Source organism: Neolamprologus multifasciatus, chromosome 16 (genome assembly GCF_963576455.1).
Source record: "Neolamprologus multifasciatus chromosome 16, fNeoMul1.2, whole genome shotgun sequence".
NCBI lineage: Eukaryota > Metazoa > Chordata > Actinopteri > Cichliformes > Cichlidae > Neolamprologus > Neolamprologus multifasciatus.
Genome location: NC_140454.1, coordinates 30,649,291 through 30,675,879, shown reverse-complemented (window position 1 = coordinate 30,675,879; position 26,589 = coordinate 30,649,291). Strand labels below are relative to the sequence as shown.

The following is a 26,589-nucleotide window of genomic DNA, read 5'->3' as shown; positions in this document are numbered from 1 at the left end:
CGGTCGCAGCAGATGGCCCCGCCCCTCCCTGAGCCTGGTTCTGCCAGAAGTTTCTTCCTGTTAAAAGGGAGTTTTTCCCTCCACTGTCACCAAAGTGCTTGCTCACAGGGGTCATGTGATTGTTGGAGGGTTCCCTTTTTTCTTTGTATCACTGAATTTCACTGCCAACTGACGATTTTAGCCTTATTTTTTAATCTAATGCTAAATCAGATATAAAATCAACTGTCAAGTTTTAATTAAATTGTCGCTTAATAGCAAAAAGTGAAATTTTTTTGGAACATCTAATTAATTATAAACACAAAATCTCTTACTGACTTTTGCATTCTTTATCATTTGTTGTTTTTAATTATCTCAGATCAATCACTTATCTTTAAAGTTTTACTGGGTAAACGTCTAGCTTAGCTTAGCTATGCTCCTCCAATATAAATTCCATATGGATATGTTTTCCTTTTTCCCTTTAGATCATTTACTTACAGAAAGTGAGGACATTCGTATTCTTCAGGAGGGTGGCCGCCATTCTCTCGTCATTTCTCATGTGACCAGCGATGATGAGGGTTTTTACACTGTCAGAGCCCGTAACGGTCACGGCGAGGCAGAGAGCTCTGCTGAACTTTACATACAGGAGCCACGTCCAGCCATCTCCTCACAGATGTAAGCGTGTTTGATTTTCTCTGGATCATGTATGCTTTTTGAAATTCCGCTTGAGCTCCCAGTGGTGTTCAATTCTTCTTCTCATCACTTCAGGGCTAAATTGGAGAAAATGCCCTCCATACCTGAAGAGCCAGAGGTCCCAGAGAATGAGGTGGAGCGTTTCACCATGCCTGACTTCATCAAACCCCTTTATGACCTGGATGTGATTGAGGGAAAAGAGGCTGTGCTCAAATGCAAAGTGGCTGGTTTGCCGTATCCAACTATCGCCTGGTTCCACAATGGAAAGAGGATTGAAAGCACAGAGGACAGAAAGATGACACAGTGTAAGTTTTGCAGAATGGATTTATATTCATCTGATTTTTTTTCCATCCTTTGTAATTTATTTCAAATTCCTTTATGTATAATTTTCTTTTCTGCAAACTCAAACAAATATATATATATTTTTTTATTACTTCATTTAAAAAAGAACTGCTTGTATTAAGCAGGTATAATAACCAGATAGTTTTTGTTTATTACTGATCTAGCAGTAATAATCTGAACCAAAGACTTCTTTATTGAGGTAGTGATTTTATCATTCCCTTTTTGCCCTGTTTGCTTCTTCATTGCCAGGATCATTGCGACAGTTACTCCTGTGCTTCAGCAGCAAATCATTTCAACTACCTTTAATCTACAAAGAGCAATTTTCAAAAACGAGGGTGCTGTCCTCTTTCTTGTTGCGTGGAGCAAAAGCACACAGAATTTCATTGTGAGATCAGGGTTTAATTAAATACAGAGAGTGTCGTTATTCTATAGCTGCTACACTGAGCACTTACACCCCTGAATGAATCCACACTGCCTCAGTCTTCCTTGTCTGTGTCGTGTAAAACCGAGTAAGCCAAGCCGCTTTCTCCTGTTGCAGTTCGTGATGTTCACAGCCTGGTCATCCGCTCTGTGTGCCATGCCCACGGTGGTGTCTACAAGAGTGTCATCTCTAACAAAGTTGGGAAGGCCACCTGCTATGCTCATCTCTATGTTACAGGTAATTTTTTTTCTTCTTCCTCAAGTGCTTTGAGGAAACTCTCATTCTGATTTGATGCTATATAAATAAAACTGAACTGAATTGAACGCTCTGGAGAAAGAAACATGTTTTGATTACACAACCGTACTCAAGTACACCTTATAGATTGATGCTGCCTCATGCCGCACCACACCAGAGAAAAATACAGCTGCCTAAATCCACCGTCATTTTCAGACATCCTCCCTGACCCACCTGATGGGACTCCAGTCATAGAATCCATTACTGGCAAAACCATCACCTTGAGCTGGAAGAAACCAAGGAGGCTGGACCCTTCCATTGGTAAGCAAAAACATTGTCACATATGCTATATTCAAGAGACAAAACAATATATTCCTAATTCTTAAGTTATTTATTGCTTTACACATTTAATGCAGAACATTCTCTAATGTCCCTTTCAGGCATGCATTTTAATATCTTTGTGTCTGTCTCATCTTTCCATGAAAGTCTGACAGATTGTAATCTATCCCTTTCAACATGGAACAGATCTGAGCTGAGGGCAATTTGATCATAGACTCAATGTAAAAGATGGACCTTGCTTCTAGGTCTAAAAAGTGAAGCCAGTGCATTCTTTCTAATGTCCAGCAGAGGGCAACAGTTCTGGTTCCAAAAAAACACTGGGTTGTCTAAAACGGTGGTCCCCAACCCCCGGGCCACGGACCGGTACTGGTCCGTGAGTCGTTTGGTACCGGGCCGCGAGAGTTGAGGCTCGGTTGTGAAATTTATGGTTTTCAGGGTTTTTAGCGTAATTTTTTTGCAATCGTTTTTATCACTCGGTTTCCCTCGGTCTTTTTCCTTGTGTTATGAGTAAATCTTTTTTTTATTTGGTACCGGTACTGGTTTTATTTTGTTGTATTTATCCGCGACACCTTAAAGGCCGGTCCATGAGAATATTGTCGGACATAAATGTTCCATGGTGCAAAAAAGGTTGGAGGCTGTTGGTCTAAAAGACTATGAGCAAATTATCTCATTTCTCAGTTTCTCTGTTTTATAACCTCAGTATAAGATTTACATGATGTGTTTATGGTCTCATTTGCTACTTTTCTGTCTTAATAATAATAATAATAATAATAATAATAATGATAATGATGATGATAATAATAATAATACATTTTATTTAAAAGTGGACACTGTACACAGCAGAACAAAGCAAGCATAAAAACAGGCAGTTTACAAAATCATAAAACATAAAAATAGATTTAAAATAGGAGAAGGGAAAAGGTTATGTGGGATAAGCTATTAAGCTAAGCTGTTTTTTACTTAATGATTTTACTGATTTATTTATTTTATTATTTAAGTTTTCACAATATTCATTTTGTAAATTGTAGTCCCAAATGTGTCAGAATGAAAGAAAACAAAATGTTTGACAAATGGCCAGGCTGTGAGTGTGATGTGTTCTTTCATTTCTGGGTAAGACTTACTCATCTCTGGTTTTACAGCTGGGACACTGAAACAAGCAGCAGATTTCATTATGAAAAAACATCAAGAATAAATGCTAAAAATAACATACTGACATACTGTAAGGTGCTCCAGCTTTTACATGTTGTACTATATGTACTTACTTCATATACTGCGTGATATAAAAAGGAATCATTGACCCAAAGCATTTTGAATCAAAAGCCTTTTTTTTCCTTCCAGATCCCAGCTCTTTGATGTACGCCATCCAACAGCAAGCCTTAGGCTCCATCCAGTGGATCATCATAGCGTCAGGTCTGAAGGAGACAACTTACACCATCACAACACTCTCTAAAGGTGTGCGCTATGCTTTCAGGGTACTCACCATCACCTCCAAGGCTTTCAGCAAGCCCTCACCAGCTACTGACCCAGTGCAGCTCCTGGACAGAGGTAGGTTTGACTTTATAGATCATCCATCCATCCATCCAGAACAAATCTGTTAAATATTACCTCTGTGGTTTATGTCTTCAGGTCCTTATGTGCAGGAGGCTCCAGTGATTATCGATAAGCCAGAAACTGTATATGTGATGGAAAACCAGTCGGTCACTATCTCGATGACTCTCAATCATGTTAATGCTTCAGTCATCTGGAAAAGGTTAGTTTCTGTCAATACACTTCATTTTGTTGTTTTTAGAAAAAGAGAAACTCAAGGAAATGAAGGAGTTTTACTTTAATTTCACTAAATACAAACATATTCCTGTCACATGAGAGAATCTAGTGCCGTTTGTCCCCTTTCTGACTTAATACATAACAGGATAAATGTACTGTTACTGGGAAGCATAAATACAGTATGACAGTATGAAAAGAGGCAGCTGCTTTATTCCCAGTGATTATCCAGGATTCCAGAGCAGTTAAGAAAGTCTATTATTATGTCCTGACTCAGTGACACTCTGCTGCCCTCCTTCCTATAAGTATCTGACCTGACTGAAAATGTTTTTGTTCCCAGGAGAGGAGTGGGCCTGGCCAACAAGCCAGGCCTATATGAGATGACAATGCCAGATGACGACCAGCACACGCTGAAGCTGCTGAAAGTGAAGAGCGCTGACATTGGAGAGATGGAGTTTGTGGCCTCCAATAAGTATGGCAGTGACAGCTGCAAATTCATTGTGGAGATGGCAGGTATATATTTCAGGTAGACTGTGTGCATATAAATTATGAACATAGTCTCTGGGTTTAAAAGCAAAGCTTTTGTTGAAATGCAGTCTCTCTGTGGCCAGCAGGGGGCGACTGTTTCAAAAAGAAGTCAGATTGTTTAGAATTAAGGAAAATAGATTGCTAGACCTATGACTTCAGTTAACATGCTCCAGTTTATGTTTATAATAACTAGTTTCAAGTATCATTTTTACCACATGATGCTAATTTTGTTTATGGTCTCAGTAAAATAAATGGAAAAGCAGTGTATTATTACGACATGGTTACTTTGTGTTTGACAAGAAGTCACTGGAAAAATGACTCTGGGCTCTGACCACTCTGGTTTTCCATGACCTCAATAAACCCTTTCCTTATGAGTTTATTCACTGCTGTTGATTCATCAGGTCTACAACATGATAATGATCTGAACTAGTGTCAAAAAGGAGGATGAAGAGTACTTTAGGGTGGACCTACTGTGAGTCCAGATCTCTGCTGCATCAGCATGAGTAGTCCTTCAGTTTCTCAGTCAGATCATCTCTGACATCTGCTTTCAGAATTCTAGTGATGGACATATTTGGAGACTAAGTACAAAATAACTGCAAATAATTGCCTCAAAATTAATTGAACTTTGTACTGTCATTACAGCTCCACCAACATTTGAGACCATTATGGAAGATTTGGATGTTTGCGCTGGGGATACCCCTCGCTTTGCTGTGGTTGTGGAGGGCAAACCCATCCCTGACATCTTGTGGTTCAAGGTTTCCATCCATTATAGTTTTTCGAGCACACGCATTCTGTAGACAAAGATATATACATAAAAACTTGATGATTTTTAAGTTGTTTTTTTTTTTTTTTTCCTGTTGTTATTTCAATTATATTTGCATGTTCAAAATAAAATTCTATCTATCTATCTATCTATCTATCTATCTATCTATCTATCTATATCTCTATCTCTATCTCTCTATCTCTCTATCTCTCTATCTCTCTATCTCTCTATCTATCTATCTATCTATCTATCGATCGATCGATCGATCGATCGATCGATGGATTGATGGATCGATAGATAGATAGATCGATCGATCGATCGATAGATAGAGATATATATATATATAGATAGAGATATATATATATATAGATAGAGATATATATATATATATATATAGATAGAGATATATATATATATATCTATATATATATATCTCTATCTATCTATCTAGAGATAGAGATAGAGATATATATCTATCTCTATCTATATATATCTATATATATCTATCTATATATATCTATCTATCTCTATCTATATATATCTATATATATATATCTATATATATATCTATATATCTATATATCTATATATATATCTATATATATATAGATATATAGATATATATATACAGAGAAACCAGTAAAGAATAACTAGTCATGCAGGGCCATTGTGTGTATATATATATATATATACATACAATGGCCCTGCATGACTAGTTATTCTTTACTGGTTTCTCTGTGCTGTTAACTAAATTAGTGAAATGGGAAATAACCATAAGAGTTTTTAGGGAGTTTTTAGCAAACAAAAGACGACCCGCTGTAAAATGTAGCATATTTGCTTTCAGAATGATATCCTGCTGTCAGAGAGCAGTCATTACACGTTTGTGTACGATGATAATGAATGCTCCCTGGTGGTTCTAAATGCTCGTCCGGAAGACTCCGGGGTTTACACCTGCACAGCAAGGAACTTAGCCGGATCTGTATCCTGTAAAGCTGAACTCACCGTTCATGAAGGTAAGAAGCCAGTCTGTCTGTCTGAGGTGTCAAAGGCTCTTGAATGAACAAATTGATGGAACTCATTTAATCTTTTATCTTTGCTGTAGCTAAAAGTAAAGAAGATCCCATGGACGATGAGGAAACTATTCTAAGGAAAATGCGCCGACTGACTGATTACTATGACATCCACAAGGAAATTGGAAGGTAAATCGGTTTTAAGAAAAGATCCCACAGCTGTGCACTGTTACTTGACAGTCTTTTTTCAACTATTAAGAAAATATGAAACTGATGAACTGTCTCTCCAGAGGTGCTTTTTCCTATGTGAAACGTGCGACCCAGAAGGCAGACAAGATGGAGCACGCTGCAAAGTTTATTTCCACGCGGGCTAAAAAGAAGACATCCGCTCTGAGAGAGATGAAGCTGCTTTCCAAGCTGGACCACGAGAGAGTGCTTTACTTTCATGATGCCTTTGAGAAGAAGAATGCTGTTGTCATCATCACTGAAATGTATCCACATTTTAAAGCAGTCATAAAACAAACCTTCTGATGCTGAGTACTCAGTTAGCCTTAGTATAATATACCAGGTTTATGTTAAAAGAACATTTTAATATTGAATGTGTTATAATCAGTGATGAGAATAACTGGTAACGGCGTTACTAACGGGGTTGCATTTTTCAGTAACGAGTAATCTAACTAATTACTATTCCTATTGTTACAACGCCGTTGCCGTTACTAACAAGAAAATGCGGTCGCGTTACTATTTTTCAACAAACAGACGGTTGAAGCTGTCTTCAGCTTACCGCATCTTATATCAGTTGCACGGAAGTAGCTGTAAGTAATTTGGGCGCTACAGCTTTAAGCAGCTGCGCACGCTTTCTGGCACAACACCTGGAGCTAAGGGGGCAAAACAATCGCATGAGTGCTGCTGTTTGACTGAGGAAGAGTATAGTAGCCAATCACATGACCACTTTAAGATGACAAAGCAACAAGGTGATATATACCAGTTTTTAAATTGTGTTGATAGGCCACGTAAAACCAGAGTTCTGATAAACAATATATATGCGGCGTTTTTTCCTCAATAGTTTTGTCACGTTTGCTGTCTAAAGACAGCGCAGCGAGACCTCTCTGCTTATGAGCAAAAACAAACAAACAAACAAAAAACACAGGGGAAGTTTTAGGAGTGACGGTGAGAGAGAGAGAGCAGAAAAAAGAGAGAGAGAGTTTTGAGATGTGATTTGTGACGTTTAGCGTGTTTGGAGTGTGTAGTTAATGTGTTGTCTTGTGTAGTTAGTGTGTAGTGTTGTGGATAGTTTTGTGTTGTGTGTCAGAACAATGAGGTGACTGCTGTCTCCGGGTAGAGAACAGGAGTGAGACACCTGCTGCTGTCAGACCGGCAGGTATCAGGCTGTGATGTTCTCCTTTATAGTGGACAGAAATAATTTGTGTGGCATCTTATTGAATGCAGAACAGCTGATTGTTCTGTAAATAGTTTGAAATGGTTATAAAGAAAAAAGGGTAAAAGGTAAATGGCTGCAAATAACTTTGTTGTTTGCAAAACTTGTGCATATGATTTTAAAATTGGCAATTTATATTTGCATTTAAAGTTATGAAATATGATTCAATAAACATGTTTGTGGTTGTTACAGTAAAAAATAGAACTTTTTTCTACTCTGATTTTATGTTTTTTGTCTGATTCTAGATCAGTTGTGTCAGAATGTCAAAATGAAAACATAACTGTAAATTCAGACACGTGAGGTTGTGCTGAAAAGGATGAGACCAAACAAGGCAAAGGAAATCGTTTCTAAAGGTGAAATGTGGAGGAAACATCAAAAGTAGTTAAAAATGGCCAATTATACCCTGGACCCCAGAGGGTTAAACATTTTTTTTAAGTAACACAATAGTTACTTTTTAAGTAATTAATTTAGAATCTTGTAACTCAGTTACTTTTTCGAAGAAGTACCTAGTAACTATAATTAATCACTTTTTCAAAGTAACTTGCCCAACACTGGTTATAACATAATAAATCATTTGTTGCAAAGTGCTTTTAATTTAACAAAAAGAGAAATGCCTTAACTGATCGTTAAAGATGCCACGAGGAGCTGCTTGACAGATTTACAAGAAAATCTACAGTAATGGAGTCTGATGTAAGGATCCCAATTTTTCACTAATACTACTTTTATCTATATTTTCTTATTATCTGATCAAAAAAATCTTCTGTTTTTGTTGTTGTTGTTGTTTTTTGGACCATCAGGTTCGTTCATGTATTAGACAACTTCTTGAAGGATTGGACTACCTTCATCATTCGAACATCATACACCTGGACATCAAGGTAGATAAATAAGAGTACTCAATGTATTCTTCCATCATCTTGTGTGTCAGAAGGTTATTTTTAAATGATCAGTTGCTCTTTCATAGCAGACAATGGGTTAGATATTATTTCTTAATTCTCTCATCAGCCTGAAAACATCCTCATGGCGGACCCCCATGGTGATCAAATCCGACTCTGTGATTTTGGCAACGCGGTTAAGATCACACCTGATGATGCTCAATACTGCAAATATGGCACACCAGAATTTGTTGCACCAGAAATTGTCAATCAGAGCCCCGTGTCAAAAGCAACAGATATATGGTATGACTCAGTCACACTACACTAAAAATAGGACAGAACCTTCCATGCGATTAGTGAAAATCAGAGGTAGCCCAATGATTGCACTGATTTGTTATGTATTTATTTTTTGTTGAAACCCAGTTGCAATTAGTTGCAGTGACCAGCTGGTCGCCCAGAGGCTGAACGTGCAACGCCCTCAGTCTCTGGTCAACCACTTATATCTGTCTTAGTGGGTAGCAACCTGTCTCCAAGCAATCACAGTCCGACTCAGGCTAACTGATATCCCTCTCTAACAGATGGCCAAAGGTTTGCAAATAGCAGGTATCTAGTTTTTTTAAAAAATAGACACATTGTCAACACATTTCAGTTGATCTGAGACTGTCTGTACTGATGAGTGCAACTTGTCTGTGATGCATCTTCTTCAACTCTGAATTGAATTTCCTACTGGGACTTCCTGTCTATGTTGACTGCAACAGTTTAGCAGTTTCGGATGATTTATCACAGTTGTTTGTCAAGTTAGCACAAACACATTGCATTTAATTTCCAGCTTGACTGCATTCAATTGCAAACTAATAGCAGATTGAGGGCAGACTGATTCTTTCTTATTGCTGTTTTATTTTGCTTTTAAGACAGCAGCTGTATGTGATTAGTTGTACACCTGGCCCCAAAGCAGTTTCAAAGCCAATAAGATCATGATGGTTCCACTAATTTTGATCATTCCACTGTTTTCCCTAATCTGACTATCACAGTAGAAAAGCTTTAAAATACAGTACTTACAAATATTTGTTAATGTCCTGATCTTAAACGCTGTATTTTTTCTTTACTTTTCTAGGCCTGTTGGAGTAATAGCATATCTGTGGTAAGCACATTTTTTATTAGTTTCAATTTTCCATAATGCTAAAAACCTTTTTCAGTGTGTTGGTCAGGACTACATCTAAGTTTCTTATTAAGTTTGTTATTATTAAATGCTATTATTTCTCTTGTCAGTCTCACCGGTGTATCTCCATTTGCTGGCGAGAATGATCGCAGCTCTGTACTGAACATCAGAAACTATAACGTGGCTTTTGAGGAGAGCATGTTTGCCGATCTTTGCCGAGAAGCTAAAGGGTTCATCATAAAGCTGCTGGTGGCTGACAGACTGTGAGTAACACCGCTGTATCTCTTTTAGTCCAAGTTTCAATACTTGCAAACAGTTATGTGTCAACCACAGTAAAATCCTGACTTGATGGATAACTGTCATTAGTTATTATGTATCATCGAATGTCATACATCAAATATAATAATTTATGAAAACAGTCATATCCAAGTCAACAACACTGAGTTGATGATCAGAAGTATAAAGATTTGTCATTACATATTATTTTTATTCACTATATTGAGCTTGAATTTAATAAAATTAAAATCAAAGATTTTTATTTCAGTATTTCCAGAATTTTGTCTGATACTTATTTATCACATGGCCTATTGCAGATTTATTTATTTTCAGTTTTCATATTTGTTTTATCATTTTAGACGACCAGACACCCAGGAATGTCTCAGACACCCCTGGTTCAAGGTATGAATAAGTGATATCCATTTGGCAATTCTTAGTAAAATCCCATTTCTCATTTATTTGTTTTAAATTTCATGTCCATTTATTGTACAGACCCTTAGTAAGGGGAAGGCCATAAGTACAGAGGCCTTAAAGAAATTTGTATCTCGCAGGAGGTGGCAGGTGAGATGGGTTGTAATTCTTAATTACTGCATGTTGAAAAGGTCACATTGTGGTACTTATTTTGTCACATTTTCCTTTTTTTAGCGTTCTCTGATCAGCTATAAATCAAAAATGGTCATGAGGTCCATACCCGAATTGCTAAATGATTCCTCCAGCCATGTTTCCATCGCAATTCCCAGGCACCTTAAAGAGGGTTCGCCACCGCCATCATCTTCCTCTGATTCTGATGAGGACATAGATGAACTACCCTTTATTCCAATGCCACTTAACATGGACTTCTCTGGATCAAGGATGTCACTGAATGACATTCAGACCGATGAGCAGGAGGCAGGGAAGCAGAACGGAGCAAGTAACTGGTCTGGGTCTTCTGTTCAAGGCCAGGAGGCAATGGAGTGTGATCCCAAAGAAATGGATAAAGAAGGACTTGAGGTGGGAGGCAAAGGGCGCCTGAGGAAAAGATCATCACAACCCAATGAAAAGGGTTCTTCAGATGAGGAAGAATCACCTGCTGAATTGCCCCAAAAATCAGAGCTGTCTAGAAAACCACTGAGACGGGGTTCAAGCATGGAGTCAGACAAACCAGAAGGTGGACGGCGAAGAGGAGAGCTAAGGCGTGGTGGCTCAGCTGATAGTGCATTGATGCTTCGGATTACACCAGAAGAAGCACCTGGAGAAGGAAGTCAAGATGATGGCAGAAGAGTTCTGAAGAAAGCTGTCTCTATGGAACTACCAAAAAGGAGCACCAGCCCAGGAACTGCCAAGATGAGCCAAGAAGACTATGCTCTCAAACTGGAGCTGATGAGGCAACGACTGCTTCGTGGTGGCTCTGTGGACAACAAGATGAGTGGACTGAGAGGACCTCTGTTGGAAACATTAGGAATGGGAGATGAAAAACGTGCAGTGTCCTCAGATCGGTATTCTCGTACAGTCCGTTTGGGCCCACCTCCACTAACAAGAGCTGCATCCAGTGATTTCCCAAGGGATGAAGTTCCTAAACCAAAAGTTTTGCGAAAAAGCACTTCTTTCAGTCAGGGGGATTCAGAACCCATACCTTTGCACCGCCGTTCAGGAGCTCCTCTGGAGATTCCCTTGGCACAGATAGAAGAGAGAAGGCTCAAAGAAGCTATATCTATGTCATCTCTAACAGAACAAACCAAGCTAGACTCCCGCCCAGTGACTCCCAGGGAGCCTTCACCAAAACCACCAACACCAGAGTCGGTTTTGCAGGAAAGTCCAACCAAAACTGAGAGTGAGGAATCGTTTATGGAAAAAGAGATAAAGCCAGATGAGACTATAAGTGAAAAGATGGAAGGGCTGACCACAGATAGCAATTTTGATGAGAGATCAAGCACCAGTGGATTCTCAGAGAAGGACATGAGTATTTCAGAAGAACCAATGATGGAATCAGAGTCTGTAGGTCAGAGAATTCCTACACCTCCTTCTATGGTCCAAAATCCTGCATTAGAAGAGAAAATGGAAGAGGAAGAAGAGGGAGAAAAGAAGCATGAAGAAAAGGAAGAGTTAATGAAAGAAGAAGAGGAAAGAGTTGATGCTGTCACTGAATCAAACACTAAGGAAAACGTAAAAGATGTTATAGAACATATAGAAGAGAAAGTAACTATCCTTGAGAAATCCCCCGAGGTGACAATAACAACAAGCTCATTTATGCTGAGACCAACACAAGAATATTCCACTTCCCCAGGAAAAGTTGTTTCAACGTATGTGACACCCTCGCTTCCCGCTCGAGTTGTTCTGCCAGATGGAAGGACTTCAGCATATGCCAGTATAATGCAGACTATGATGGTCCCCACACTTCAGCCACTCAGTGAGCCACCGCTAGGCCCTTCTACACCTGTTGTTACTCCAACGATTTCATCATCCCCAGTATCAACTGGTATATCTTCCCCTGCCAGCTTTGAAATACCTGGTCCACCAAAGTCAGCCACTGTTTCAACCACTGAGCACCCTGCTGTATATTCCAGAGTAGCATCACCAGAGATGATGACAAAAGAATCCACTCCACCCAAGACTGTTTCATATTCTTCAGCCCAAGAAGGGCTTTCAGCAGGAGCAGACCTACAGGATATCACCTCTGAAGAGGTCTTTGAGGCACGCTTTAAAAAACGTGAATCTTCTCTCACCAGAAGTCTGAAGTTTCTGTCACGCTCAAAGCAAGATGATGGATTACAAGCTGGTGCAGATTCTACAGAGAAAAGTGAAGAGATATACAGACCTGGGCCAACAGGTGCACCTTTAGAATTAAAACCAAGAAGACTTGAGGAGAAGTCAAAGTCAGTCCAGGATCTTCGTGAAGCTCAAAAGGACCAAGGCTTTATGAGAAGGCTCTCAATGCGCTTGAAGAGGACTCCATCAACAGAGCGCAAAGAGGAAATGATGAAGGAAGATGATTCTGTTGCCTCGAGACGTAGGCTTTCTTGGACTCTTGGCCGAAGAGGGTCTCAGGAAAAGAAAGAAGTAGAGATGTCAAGAATGGACGGGGGAACTGATAGATTGGTGGAAAATGATGAAAAAGAGATTAAGAAACCAAATGAATCACCAGTGTTGGCAATGCGCAGGAAAATTGAATCAACAGTTGCTGGGATCTCTACAAGAATCCGCAGCTACTCAGAGGAGAGAAGAGCATCAGAAGACAAGGAACCCAAGAGGACACCCATTCTTTCCATGCTTCGTCGTTCAACATCAGAGAGCCGTGCAACGAAGGTTCCTCAGAACCAGCTAGCATCTCAGGCAACTAATGGTGCCTCAACCGAGTCCCTAGAGTCTATGTCCAGCCTAAAATCAGACACAGCAAAGGGTATGTCCAGTTACCTTTCCATTTTGAATTAATATTTTACCAGAGGACTATCTGTTGTACTTTTTTAAGAGTGATGTCATTTATAAATCTTTTCTTTCCTATTTCTTTTCTTGTAGCAGGCTTGGAGGCTGAGCGCAGATCCCGCTGGGATCGATGGGGCCTGACTAGAGGGAGGCGAGATAAGACAGTATCACAGCCTGACATACCAACAGCAATCTCCAGAGATAGTAGTTCCTTACGTTCACGCCAATACTCCAAACTGGCTTCTGGTAAGTTATATAAGAGTGTGCATAAAGTATTTGGGTAAGGCAATGATGACATTTAGTATGGGCCTCCTTTTAATTTCAATAGGAAGACCACTTTCTTATATGTAGCCATTAAATACGAAGCTACAGCCAGCAGACACTTCACTTTCTTTACCAGACCAGAAATAAAACCAAACATCACCAGCAAAGAGTGGATCTGTGACATTATTGTCACCATGCAATAGTGGTATTTTATAATTTCCATCTGCTTGGTCAAAATGCTTGTGACTAAGACATATATTTTTCCTCACTAAAACTACGTAGCAAAATGTGTATTTCAGTCAGACTGGGAAACCTCAGGCACAAAAAGCAGCAGCAAGACCCCATTACAAAAAAATGCAACCATCACTTGCAACAAATAAGCCAAAAACAGCATTAAAATAACAAAGTGGTAGTGGGTTGTAAAGCATCTTGCAAAGGCTACAACAGCCACAGACATGCTATATTAGTTATATAGTTAAGTTATCTTGAGACACGTTATATTTTAAAGTAACATTATGATGTAAATAGGGTTTTATACATGACATTTGCCAATAGGATGTACAGAAATGTATTTGCTGAGGCCTCAGATATGCTCAATTTCAGATTTTTAAAAAAATTACTTCATAATCATAACTGTTAGTTTTACCTTTCATCATACAGTATTTATGTGATTAATTATTGTAATGTCTTCAACTTCCAGATTTCCCTCCAGTATTCCATATCAAACTGAGAGATCATGTGCTGCTGGAGGGAGATCCAGTGACACTCAGCTGTTTGCCAGCTGGAAGTCCCCACCCACACATTACCTGGATGAAAGGTGATGATCTTTAAAGTGAATAAACAGTAGTGTCTTAGTGAGGGTAATACATGTGCATGTGAATAGAATCATTTTGTTTGCTTTTTGCAGTAATTTGCATAATTCCTCTAACATCCATGAGTGCAGAGACACATTACGTTGCATATTGATGCAAATATGATGTAATTACAAATGCTACATACAGTGAACATAAATGTTGCTGTAGGTAAAAGGAGTTTGGAGTGGTATCCTTAAACAGCATAAATGGGCTTAAATTCACAACCTGACACAGGGCAAGTAAGAAAAGGGTAGGTAAGAAAAAGGAAATAAATATTCACCTTTAAAATTCCCTCCCTGTGCATGTGTGCTTTCTCAGACAAGAAGCCCCTAGAGATTGATGCCAGGATGAATATGATAGCTTGTCCTGATGGCCGGCAGCTGCTGATGATAATGCAGACCACCAAAAAGGACGCAGGGGTCTATGAATGTGTGGCTACGAACCCGCTGGCCTCAGTATCAAGCTCTTGCACAATATCTCTTGCACGTAAGAAATGAGACATTGTTTGAGTCTTTGAAGAAGTACGTTTACTTCATCCCAACAGTATTACTAGTAATACTAATATATTTGTTTTACAGGCCTGCCCAACCGTCCTGGAACCCCAGAGATTCCTCAGAAGTACAACAACACTGCACTGGTTCTGTGGAGGCCTTCAGACACAATGGCTCCCTGCACATACTCTCTGGAGAGGCGAGCAGAGGGTCTGTGTTTGCAATAATTCTGTAATCTAGATGAACACTGCTGTACATCCATTGTTAGATTTATTAGACCTATCCTAAGTAACTCTCCAAAAGTTGATTCTGTTCATCTGGACGTAGCGTTTTCAGTGGGAGAAACGTTTCGTTACCATCCAAGTGACTTCTTCAGTTTCAGCTGACTGCAGGTTTTACCAATCTTATAAACAGTACATTTGCATAATAAGTGAAACCAGCCCACTGAAGGAACAATGGGCTGGGAGGTCGCCTTCATCATAATTATGCAAATTCTCATGACCACTGATCAAAGACCACTGATCAATGGCCATGAGTACCATTGACAGAGAGTTGGGGAATGGCTGCAATCACAGGATTGTAAGATGGTGAAAGATGTACCCTTAAGCCCCCTCCTCGAGTCAGAGATGGTCTTTTCCTTTTCACAGAAATGGCCTCCTTGACTCCGTGCTCAAACCAGCGTTCCTCCCTGTCCAGGATGTGTACATCCTCATCATTGAAAGAGTGTCCACAGGCCTCTTTCAATGATGAGATGCATGATTGAGAACGCATCAAGACAATGTCCTAAGTAACCCTTTCAAAACCTCAGTTTTAGGTTTTGAAAGGGCGACACTGAACAAACTTGGGTCTCAAACAAGCACAGAAAAACACATGTATTGCATATATATTTCATGAGACATGGCGAGTGACAAAGAGGAATTGCAACTAGAATCCCAGACACTGCATATCTCTATTTGGTTGCCATGTATTCATTAGGGCATATTAGAGCATATCTAATTGGCCCTTAGGGATAAAGTCTTTCTGATTCTGATATAGGCTTTAAGCTAAGATCACTTGATCAAGTATCATAAGGAGACACACTAATGTGTTTTAGGTGTACTTGTGTTTAACTCTTAAGCATATCTTTTTTAATTAAATTAAATAAAGACAAAAAACCTCAGTCAAAGGGAGTATTTAATTTCATACTGCTACTTTAAGCAAGTGGTCTTAATATTCCTTCCACATCTGTCCTCAGGTGAGAACAACTGGCTGATTGTGGCCACTGGGATAGCAGACTGTTATTACAATGTGACTGACTTACCAGCAGGGGGCTCCTTCAGATTCAGGGTGGCATGTGTCAACAAAGCTGGCCAGGGCCCCTACAGCAACCTCTCAATGGTCTTGAGCATGGATGCCTCAGGTATTTACAGAAAACTTTCAATTGTTTTACATACCCTTGTCAATGAAATAATTAAAGAACTTTCAAAACGGAAAGATTTACATTTGTATCTTTTGTTGTTGTTGTTGTTGTGCTCAGCTCATTATAGAAGGTTATATTTTTATGTGTATAACTTTCTTTTTGATGGAATAATATATATGACAAATTATTCGACTCCACTTGAGGTAAAACAAACCTCTGTGTTGTATTTGTTGCATTAATGCATAAAATCAAGTAGCCTTTTGCCTTTTCTTGTTTTTCATAGAACCAGCTAAATCCAGTGCCACAGTAGTGGTGAAGACTGTTCCTGCAATTTCTCCTCCTCCCCCTGCTGTAATGATGTCATCCATGAAAGTGCCTCCCATGAAACTAGCTCCCAGTAAATCCACAACAGTGACGAATGCCCAACTTGCCCCTCCATCAACATCAGCTCCTGCTCCACCTTTGGTTAAATCTGCCTCTCCAGAAACCATCAGTCCTGCTGTTAGTACTGCCCCGGCAGAGCCGGCTCCCGTTAAGACCACAACAACTGCCCAAGCCACACCAGCCAAAGCCAAGAGCTCTATTAGCATCAGTGTGAGCAAACCCCAGACAAAGCTGACACCCCCGCCTATTGTTCCACCCAAACCTCAGAGTCCAGTACATACTGTCCCCCAGTTGACCAACGAACCTCCATCCCCTGTTCCACCACCTGCACCTATAATAGGGAAACCTATTTCATCTGTGCCAATGTATGTGCCAGCTGCCACTGCTCGTGCTACTCCACCTTCCCAAACTACTTCCACCCCAACAACTACCACCCCTTCAGTCACTCCCGCAACCATCTCCCCACCTGTGGTGGTGGTGCAGAGCTTGACACCAGTGTTGCAAGGAGCGGACACCCGCACTACCCCATCTGGGCGGATCACTCCATCAGGACGGATCACACCATCAGGACGTAGGACCCCACTGGGGAAGCCTGGAGAGGGATCTCTGCGTCAGGGAGTTCCACAGAAACCGTATACATTCATGGATGAGAAAGCAAGGTGATAAGTGTTGTAAAACCTTTACGGTCTGAATTAGTAGCTATTTATAATTGACATAGAGAATTTTCTGTGCTTTTCCATTGGAAGTTTATATCATTTCTTTCTCATGCAGAGGTCGGTTTGGTGTGATCCGTGAATGTCGGGAGAACGCCACAGGCAACCTTTTCATGGCTAAGATTGTTCCATATGAGGCAGACAACAAGCAGGCAGTGCTGCAGGAATATGACATTCTCAAGTCGCTTCATCACGAAAGGATCATGGCTCTACACGAAGCCTATGTCACGCCACGCTACCTGGTGCTTATCTCTGAGTACTGCAGTGGGAAGGAGCTGCTCTACAGCCTTATTGATAGGTATGATTTGATAGGCCATTTTTAGCACTATCCATAAACGAGTGCCCTAAACTGTTCTACTTGGAGTGGTTAAGAAGCTGTTTAATCGTGTCTCTTAGATTCCGTTACTCGGAGGACGACGTGGTAACCTATGTCGTGCAGATCCTCCAAGGTTTGGACTACCTCCACGCTCGACGCATCCTCCACCTGGACATCAAGCCGGACAATATCATTGTCACCCATATGAATGTCATCAAGATCATTGACTTTGGCAGTGCTCAGACATACAACCCTCTCTTCCTGAAGCAATTCAGTCCTCCTGTTGGAACACTGGAGTATATGTGTAAGGATTTTTGTTTTTTAACAGTGCAATGGAAATAATACAATGATGACAATAATAACTATGGAAAATCTTATGATAATAAATTCCTTAATTAGAGTTCAACTTAAAAGGCCTTGAAGCAGCTGCTGCTGTGATTTGACACTATATAATGAAAATGGAATTGAAATTAAATAGAGCGGAGAACCACCAATCATGACAGTTTCTGTCTAATTGCTCAACACAGCAGAGCAATCAAGAGTTTAAAAGGCAGATATTTTACTTACAAGTGGATGAAGACTAAAACAGAGCTGATAGGGAGCAAATATTGAATTAATTTTCATCTGAAAACCTTCAGCATATTAGAAAATGAGTGTTGTTCTTTTTAAGTTTAATGAGCATGTCAGCCAATGTTTGCTAAATGTAAGCTAACTTCATACAGAGAAAATATTTTGTATGTACCGATAGCATGATGTACATAAATGGTTATAAATCAGTCATTTGACCCACTTTTTTTTACTATAATGAATTTCAGTAAAGGTAGTGGCTATACAAGTGTGGCCTCCCATGTTATCTTTGGGCCAACAGATAATCAAATTGTCATGAGATAATTCATTTTCTCAGTGTTTAACGAGCTGCCTACAGCAGCATTAGCTAACTTACAGTTTTAGCCAACTAGCTAGCTTGAAAGCAGTGTGAAATATTTGAGTCAGTTGACACTGTCAAGTGAGACTGACCATACAAGTTGATTTATGTTGGAACTACGAGAGGGTCCTTGGAATTGTTTTTCATTTATAAGAGAGCCTTTGATTATACTACTCAATATATATGTACTGAATAACTGATGGTTTTAAACCAACGCAGTTAAAGAATAACGATTGTGCATTTAAATATGGACTTTGTCTTTTGGATATAATAACTATAATAGATATATTATAGTTATCTTGGGCATTGTGACTAGAGAAACAACCTTTGTGTACGTTATGTAATCTTAACTGTGGCCATTTATCAGGAAAGAAATTCTAACACACACAAACGAAAATCTAAGTCAAAGTGATAAATGAAAGCTCTTTGTACACACAGATAATAAAGGCTGTGAATTTGTCCTTTTTCTTGCAGCTCCAGAGATGTTGAAAGGGGATGTTGTGGGCCCACCAGCTGACATCTGGAGTGTAGGCGTGCTTACTTTCATCATGTGAGTATTGCTTTCACAGCTTCCACCCTCTGAGTTCTCTTTAAATAGAAATATATTTGTGTTCTTTATATAAGATCAGGCTTATGATTAAGAATGGTCTGCTACATTTGTATTTTTAATTTCAAGACTTTTTAGGTATCATTCTATTATATATTTCTTTTGCTAGTATGAAATCTTCCTCCTGATTTTTCAGGTTGAGCGGCAGGTCGGCTTTCATGGATAATGATCCTCAGGAGACTGAAGCCAGAATCCAGGCAGCAAAGTTTGACCTCTCTAAACTTTACCAGAATGTGTCCCAAAGTGCCTCTCTGTTTCTTAAAAAGATCCTCTGTAGCTACCCATGGTAAGCTGAATAATGGATTTGTCTCATTTTTGCCGTACTTTGAAAGTATTGCCAATTTGTAATATTTGGCTCCTTGTCATCATCAACAGGGCCCGTCCATCCATCAAGGACTGCTTCAGCAACTCCTGGCTTCAAGATGCCTACTTGATGCGCCTTCGTAGGCAAACTCTTACCTTTACAACCACCCGTCTCAAGGAATTCTTGACTGACCAGCAGCGCAGGCGAGCGGAGGTGGCAACCAAGCACAAAGTTCTCCTGCGCTCTTACCAGAGCTCGCCACAAACCCCCACTAGCCCTGCCACACCGAATGTGCCAGTATCACCCACTGCACCTGTCACCTAGTGAAAAGAACTTCCACACCATTGTGGCAGGACTTCATGGTGGGAATGGGGGGCAAACATCCTCCAAGCGAGATAAAACTTGAGGCTACAGTGAGGTGGTCCCTCCAGGTCTGACTTGAACTTGATCAGAAGAAGAAAAACTCACAAAACCAGCAATGGCTGTGATCTACAGAAACATAATTTCTATTTCTTATCTGGTTCTAAAAGAGAATCTAATGCATTAAGGAACTCTCTGAAAGAGCCTGACTGCATTTTGTATACCATGAACCTTGTTCATACAGGGCAGGCTGTTCTTTTCAAGCTAGTACCTCAAGGTTTGTAACTTTGCAAACATTTTTGAATTAATTCCTTTCTTACTGTTGGCTGAACATTGTAAAGAGAGGAAAAACAAATACAGTGTGGTCACCGGCCACAATTTAGCAGAAAAGCTCATTTAATTCCTCAGCAAAAAGCTCTTAGCACAACTTTAAAATAAGGGATAATCTACACAATTAAAAGTACATATTTAAACAACTGATACCTTTGTCACTGGAGCACATCTAAAATAGTAGTCTATAGTTGATATTCTAATGTTTCCTGACTAGAATTTTTAATGCATTATCATCCCATGGCATCAGATAATGCTGTTTTTGTCAGATGCTGCCAGCATCTTCTCTCTGTTGCACAGAGGCAGGGATGGTATTGGCCACAGAGAGGTAGCAGTTGTGTTTCAGGGATATTAGGTATTAGGATGGAGGTGTTGCAGTGGTAGGAGACCCAGGTTCACGTCAGATTGAAGCTTTTGTGTTTACTACACGTTTTGGGTTTTTTTTGTTGTTTTTTTCACTTGCTGATTTGTTTTGGGTGTGTTGGTGGAGTGGGTAGCACTGTCCCCTCACAGCAAGAACATTCAAACTTCCTTGTCTTTGACTTTCTCTGTGGAATTTCCATCTTCGCCATGTCCCTGCATGGGTTGACTTGGCTATTTTAAGTGTGTTACAGTAGTAGATGTGAGAGTGTGTGCCACAAACCCACGTTGGATAAGCACTAAAGAAGAGGGATGGCTGAATTTTCTGGTTAGGTTTAGTTTAGGGGTAAGAAAAATGACTGGCAAGGTGGAGCTGTGGTTAGCATGGTTGCTTCACAGCAACAAGGTTCTGAGTCTGAATCTGCCATCATTCTATGTGGACTTTGTGTGTTCTGCCTGAGCCTGCTTGGGGTTTCTCTGGGTACCCCTGCAGATGTTTCTTCCCACAGGCCAAAATAAGTAGTTAAGAAAATGGATGGGTGATGGGTAAAATATACATAACATTTACCCTGGATGTCAAAAAATGAGTCCGGAGTGTCAGTCCTGTCTCATAAAGGCCACAGTCCAGTGTATCAGGGCACAGATGCTGAACAATGCCTTGTGTGTAACCCAGCGATGTCTGCAGCTTTGACAAAACAGCATTAATGAAAGGAGAGAGGGTTGTAAATGCACTGAATTATGTCTAATTCTGTGTCCTTGATTTAAACAAAAGTCCCTCTCCAAACCCACAAACGAGTTTAGGGAATTGTAGTGGTATGATTGTGCTGTTGGCACTTCAGTGATTTTAAAGACTGTAGCAGTTCCAGAAAGTTTTTGTTTGTTTGTTTGTTTTTAAAAAATATGTACTGAGTTAAGAGGAAACTCTGGTGGCTTCTCTACAAGGGCTATTAGAATAGGACACTTGTCTGCATTTCCCCCTTTCCTTGTGTTCTTAGACAGCACGGTAATGATGATCTCGTTCTCAAAAGCAGAATTTACTTTTTAAATTTCTTATTCTGTTGTCATCTTTGAGCTTCCATATAAACTGTTTTCCTCCCAGTGATAATGTGGACAGTTTTGCAGGGCAAATAGGCATTAGTTTCTTCACCACACATAAGCTGTCATTGGCTTAAAGTAAACTCTTTCACTCAAACCACAGCGAGATACCTAAGCCACAAAGAGATACTCATATCTGAGTTTTACAAAACAGCTTTTGACATGTGTAATGAAGTTTTACTAACATCAAAAACACTTAATCACATCTGAAAAAATACAGGGGATTAAAGGGAAACTGAAGCATTTTAGGAACCCACCGGGGTATTGCGGTCCCCCAAAGTGCCCTTGAAGAGCACTATTCAGCAAAAAATAAAAATTAAATAATAGACCTTTCTGAGTGTATTAGTCCTTATTTTAGTGTTTTTAATTACCAACAGCTACTGCTTTGAGAAAGCAGTTTGCTTCATTGTTTTTAAAGAATGTAGGCTTAACCGGCAAAACCTTTTTTTTTTTAATATATAAAAAGACATAAAATTGTTATAATTAGCATTAAGCTGAACCTAAATTATGTATAGCCTCAATTATATGTTTCCATGCTATACAAGCATACAAGACACCATAAGCACTAATAGCATAAATTCATCATATGAGCCCTGAAGACCATAATAAACATCGGATCACAAAAAGTAAAACCTTTAGAAAATCTAGTGGTTCTCAAGATGTGGGGCAGGCCCCGATGATGGGGCTTAGAGCCACTGCAGGTGGCTTTATAAAATATGGAGTGAAACTAAGTTGAATCAATATTATTTATAAAAAATTTCATTGAAGTTGAAATAACTGAAATGTAAACTTTCTTAAGTGGGGCATGCCAGAAAAAGATGTCTATAAAAGATACATTTAAGTATGGATATCCATAAATATGCAGGTCTAAATATATGTTTTAAATATAATATACACAGTAAATTATGAAAACCAGGCTCTGTAACTGCTTTATTTTCAGAGAAAAAATATAATAATATTCCAAACATTTGTTTGGAATCTGTCCTCTTAGAGTCAGCACATTGGCTCTAGCACTAAACTGAACACAGATTCTATCATTTTACGGCACATCAAAGGCTAATTTGCTTTTTTATAATATATGCTTTCCCCTTTGGGGGTAAACTAAGTTTTCAGACCAGCACATTTGATTTTTGATGCTGTTGCTTTCATACGTACTGATGTCAAGCACAGATTTGCTCACTTAACTCAAAGTGTAACACTTATGATAGTTTAGATCCATTTGTGGACAGATTCAGTTTTTCGGGTGTTTAAAAGCTGCTTCATACATAAAATCACGAGTTGTTTTACTGTGTATTAACTGACAAGTAGTTGGTAATTCAATGAAATTATTTCACTATTGCTTTATTGTCTAATGCTATTGCTAGATAAATACTGCCCTTCTGCAGCTCTTGTCTTTCTGGCTCCTTTTCCTATGCAGAGTATAATCACTAGGGAAATTGTTTCAAACCTGAATGGAAACATGCAAGTCCTGCATGAAATGCAACGTTGCATTAAATCCTAAATGTCTGTGCAATTTATAATAACTTTATTTGTTCATCTTTTAAATGAAATGACAGCTGTTTGTAAGCAGACGACATGAGTTTGGGGGGGGGGAGGGGGGGGGACTAGAGCGCTCTACATTTTGTATTAAAATTTTGTGGAATGTGTTGCAGTGCCTCGTGACAGATATTAGACTCACAGCGATTGTAGTTTGTCAAAAAGAATGACTATTTCTTTATTTTGATAATATGACTGTGGCCGCTTTGTGTGCGTGTGTCTTTTGCAAATTGTTTATTTATTGAGTGACTGTATTTGTTACGGCTTCTGCTTTTTATCTGTGAAACATTTGAATCTGGCATGGAAACGGCATGACAGTTGTTAAGATTAAGAACAATAAAGGAACTGTGACAAATATAGGGGGGAAACTTGCCATCTTCTTGGCTGAAAGCTGCATGTAAGACCATGCTGAAAATACACATCACGGCTGATCCATAAAGAATTACTGAGCGTGGTAAGTCCAGCCTTACACCACTCCATCTGCATCACCCTGAAGATCAACAACTATGCGCTTATTTTCACCCTGGGGAGATCCATATTCCAGAATACTCCCTCTACTATAACTAAACTATGAACTGCTTCAGTGATTCTCACGAGTATTTGATTTCTATATGAAGATGGGAAAATATCTCTGGAACATATGTTGCGCATCTTCAATCAATCTCATCATGTGTAGTAACCAAAGGAGAATGAATGACTGTATGACACAATACTTACTGCTTATAAAGCATCAGATTTCTTAGGTTTGCTGACTCTGTAGTGGATCTGAAGCTGTGCGTATCTTTGACAGGATCTCCAAGGTAAGAAGAAGGAATATGCTGTAAAGAATTGCTGCAAGAGAAATTTCCGGTCAGACTAGTTTGGAAATTGTTAAATAAATGTTTACTATCTCTTTCCGCTGCAGATGTCCAAAGCTGAGACTTCACCCCCTCCTGGGTGCAATACTTAATTATTATTAATATTATTATTAGGCATTATATCGCGGACACAGGTAAGAGAATCTTTAATTCATGTTGGTGTCACTGACAATCAAGAAGGTTATGAGGCATAAGAAATGTTTAAGATGCTTGTTTGCTGGATTTTTTACCCCTTAAGAACCGACAGTGCAACAACATATTTACTGGATGGACTGTCTTGTCTCATGAAGTCTACATTGCACCATAAACACCTTCAAGAGATTGTACCTATCCCAACAGTTATTAAGTCTGTGCCCTCAAACCTTTAGTTAACCTAGAGTTAATCTGTCCCAGTTCCTGCTAAGAATTCTAAAGACCCAGATAACATCAAGACCAAGAGAGGGACAACAGTGGTACTCAAGGCTGAAATAAGCAGACAGCCTCCTCCAGTCGTTGTCTGGCTCAAAGTAGTTGCTAGCAGATTTCTGCACTTGCACATAGTTTGCATGGAAGACAATGACGTGTCTTCAAACACTCGCCAAGTTCTCGCAGAGTATTAGTGAAAATGTGAAAAATGTGACACAAACTGGAAACAGAGACCATCTGCCTTCAAGTAAAGTTGGGCCATTTGAAACATGAGACACAACTTTTACTTTGAAGGTCTTCTGGTAGCAACTAAAATGATCACAGGGAAGTGTTTACCTCTATGACCAGTTTTACCTAGCAACACCCAGCAACCATTCGCCAATCAGATGGTAAGTACATATTTTTTCCCTAGCAACTAGAGATTTCCAGGTGGTTGCCAAATGGTCTCTGGGTCCATGTGACTGAGATTGCAGTTTTTCCACCAGCATCCAATCACTTCATTTGTCTATTCAATATAAATACTCCCATTCCCCTCTGTGTTGCCAGGTTGTCTTGTTTCTACTTCTATCCAGCAATTTCTTGCATTTTCTTAATGTCCTTTTTATTAATAACTTGAATGCCTCCATGAAAGCGCATTTATTTGCTTTTGCCTGTCATTAAAGATCTGACCTTTGGAATTGACCAAAGACGGGACTTTACGAGCATTTGGGTCCTTGTGTGTTCCCTCAAACCATTATTATAATAATAATAATAGTGGATTGCATTTATATAGCGCTTTACAATTCCACTATTCATTCACTCTCACATTCACACACTGGTGGAGGCTACAGTTGTAGCCACAGCTGCCCTGGGGCAGACTGACAGAAGCGAGGCTGCCATATCGCGCCATCGGCCCCTCTGGCCATCACCAGTAGGCGAAGTGTCTTGCCCAAGGACACAACGACCGAGACTGTCAGAGCTGGGGCTCGAACCGGCAACCTTCCGATTACAAGACGAACTGCCAACTCTTGAGCCATGATCGCCCCACAACCCAAGCCATTATGTAGTAGTAAATGTATGTAGTAGATTCTAGATTTGGATTTGCCATTTGATAGGTAAGACTCAGTCCATCTGAAATAATATAATTAGAGTTTAAAAAATATTTAAACCGCAGTTTATTATGGGAAATGTTCATCCATGATTTTAATAACATAGAATGGTAGTGACTGCAATAAACTAATGACCAAAATGGGGTATATAATACAGAATCAGTATGCTCTATAAAGATAAGATATAACAAGCATATACTTATCCTGGAGAATTAGACCAATGTTTGCTTTGGATATTTTCCAGTTCATGGAAATGATTTCTTAGTTTTAGGTATTATCATATCTTTATTCATAATACGGTATATGACATATTTTAAGCTAGGAATACCCAGATCCTGTTTCCATTGTACTTTTGAAAGTTACAACCAAATTTTGAAAAATACAACAGCTGATGCAAGAGGCTGCACCTCTTTGGCTGGGAGCGGTTTATCTTCACTGTGTCTCTGAGTTATGTCTCTTCAGGTAATTTAGCATTTTGACCAGAGAGTTAAAGAAAAAAGACAGGATCTGGGATTTTTAGGTGCCAGCAATAGTAGCAATCAGTTCAAGCTACTGGACGAAGCCATTTACAGCAATAGCTATGGCATATTTTGGCTTTAAAGTGCAGCAAATCTCTGCATGGTCCCCCAGCACAGATTGCAGATTGTAGGCATAACAAAGTGCAAGCAATGAAGATGGGCTCTTCATTCTTAGTTTTATTTCGATTCTTATTGTTGTTAATTTGTTTTCTATTTGCTGCAATTTCTAATGTGATCATGGTCCTTAAAATAAGTTACTTTTAAATTGCTATGAAAGAAGACAGAAGTGCATAAAAATACATACAATAATGATACAACAGTGATCACAAACACCTTTATTTCCTGGCAAGGACCGAAATTTGATGATGTGATAGCAAGTATATATAGAGTATACGGTATAAACTACAGCAGGACATGATGGACCACTGACACAATTTGTTTTCATCCGAAAAACAAAAGGCATAAGATCATTAACAGTTACTAAAAGATTTCCATCTAGAGCAAGCTCGATAAACCTGTAGGACATTTATACCATTTATTTTGTGTGCCTGCAGGTTCTCTGTTATCCACTA

At 39.4% G+C, this 26,589-nt stretch overlaps 1 protein-coding gene across 6 annotated transcripts in view; it reads left to right on the top strand.

Annotated features, from left to right (window-relative positions):
- spegb (striated muscle enriched protein kinase b) overlaps nt 1-21,701 on the top strand; it is a 38,398-nt gene extending 16,697 nt beyond the window's left edge. For 4 of the 6 annotated variants that reach the window (XM_085135541.1, XM_085135539.1, XM_085135544.1 and 1 more), the window contains exons 12-41: nt 462-651; nt 745-974; nt 1,550-1,669; nt 1,883-1,987; nt 3,344-3,550; nt 3,632-3,755; nt 4,107-4,279; nt 4,937-5,049; nt 5,902-6,070; nt 6,160-6,256; nt 6,358-6,558; nt 8,138-8,195; nt 8,303-8,380; nt 8,508-8,680; nt 9,492-9,518; nt 9,647-9,799; nt 10,172-10,214; nt 10,305-10,373; nt 10,458-13,188; nt 13,305-13,457; nt 14,176-14,292; nt 14,648-14,815; nt 14,908-15,030; nt 16,055-16,219; nt 16,503-17,262; nt 17,375-17,614; nt 17,713-17,936; nt 19,032-19,107; nt 19,301-19,450; nt 19,540-21,701. In XM_085135541.1, the coding sequence (XP_084991667.1) occupies nt 462-651; nt 745-974; nt 1,550-1,669; nt 1,883-1,987; nt 3,344-3,550; nt 3,632-3,755; nt 4,107-4,279; nt 4,937-5,049; nt 5,902-6,070; nt 6,160-6,256; nt 6,358-6,558; nt 8,138-8,195; nt 8,303-8,380; nt 8,508-8,680; nt 9,492-9,518; nt 9,647-9,799; nt 10,172-10,214; nt 10,305-10,373; nt 10,458-13,188; nt 13,305-13,457; nt 14,176-14,292; nt 14,648-14,815; nt 14,908-15,030; nt 16,055-16,219; nt 16,503-17,262; nt 17,375-17,614; nt 17,713-17,936; nt 19,032-19,107; nt 19,301-19,450; nt 19,540-19,792 (7,490 nt within the window). In that variant the 3' untranslated portion in view covers nt 19,793-21,701. The remainder of the gene's footprint in view (nt 1-461; nt 652-744; nt 975-1,549; nt 1,670-1,882; nt 1,988-3,343; nt 3,551-3,631; nt 3,756-4,106; nt 4,280-4,936; nt 5,050-5,901; nt 6,071-6,159; nt 6,257-6,357; nt 6,559-8,137; nt 8,196-8,302; nt 8,381-8,507; nt 8,681-9,491; nt 9,519-9,646; nt 9,800-10,171; nt 10,215-10,304; nt 10,374-10,457; nt 13,189-13,304; nt 13,458-14,175; nt 14,293-14,647; nt 14,816-14,907; nt 15,031-16,054; nt 16,220-16,502; nt 17,263-17,374; nt 17,615-17,712; nt 17,937-19,031; nt 19,108-19,300; nt 19,451-19,539) is intronic. The other 2 variants (XM_085135542.1, XM_085135540.1) reach the window with 1 other exon arrangement.
- The last annotated feature ends 4,888 nt before the right edge of the window (nt 21,702-26,589 follow it).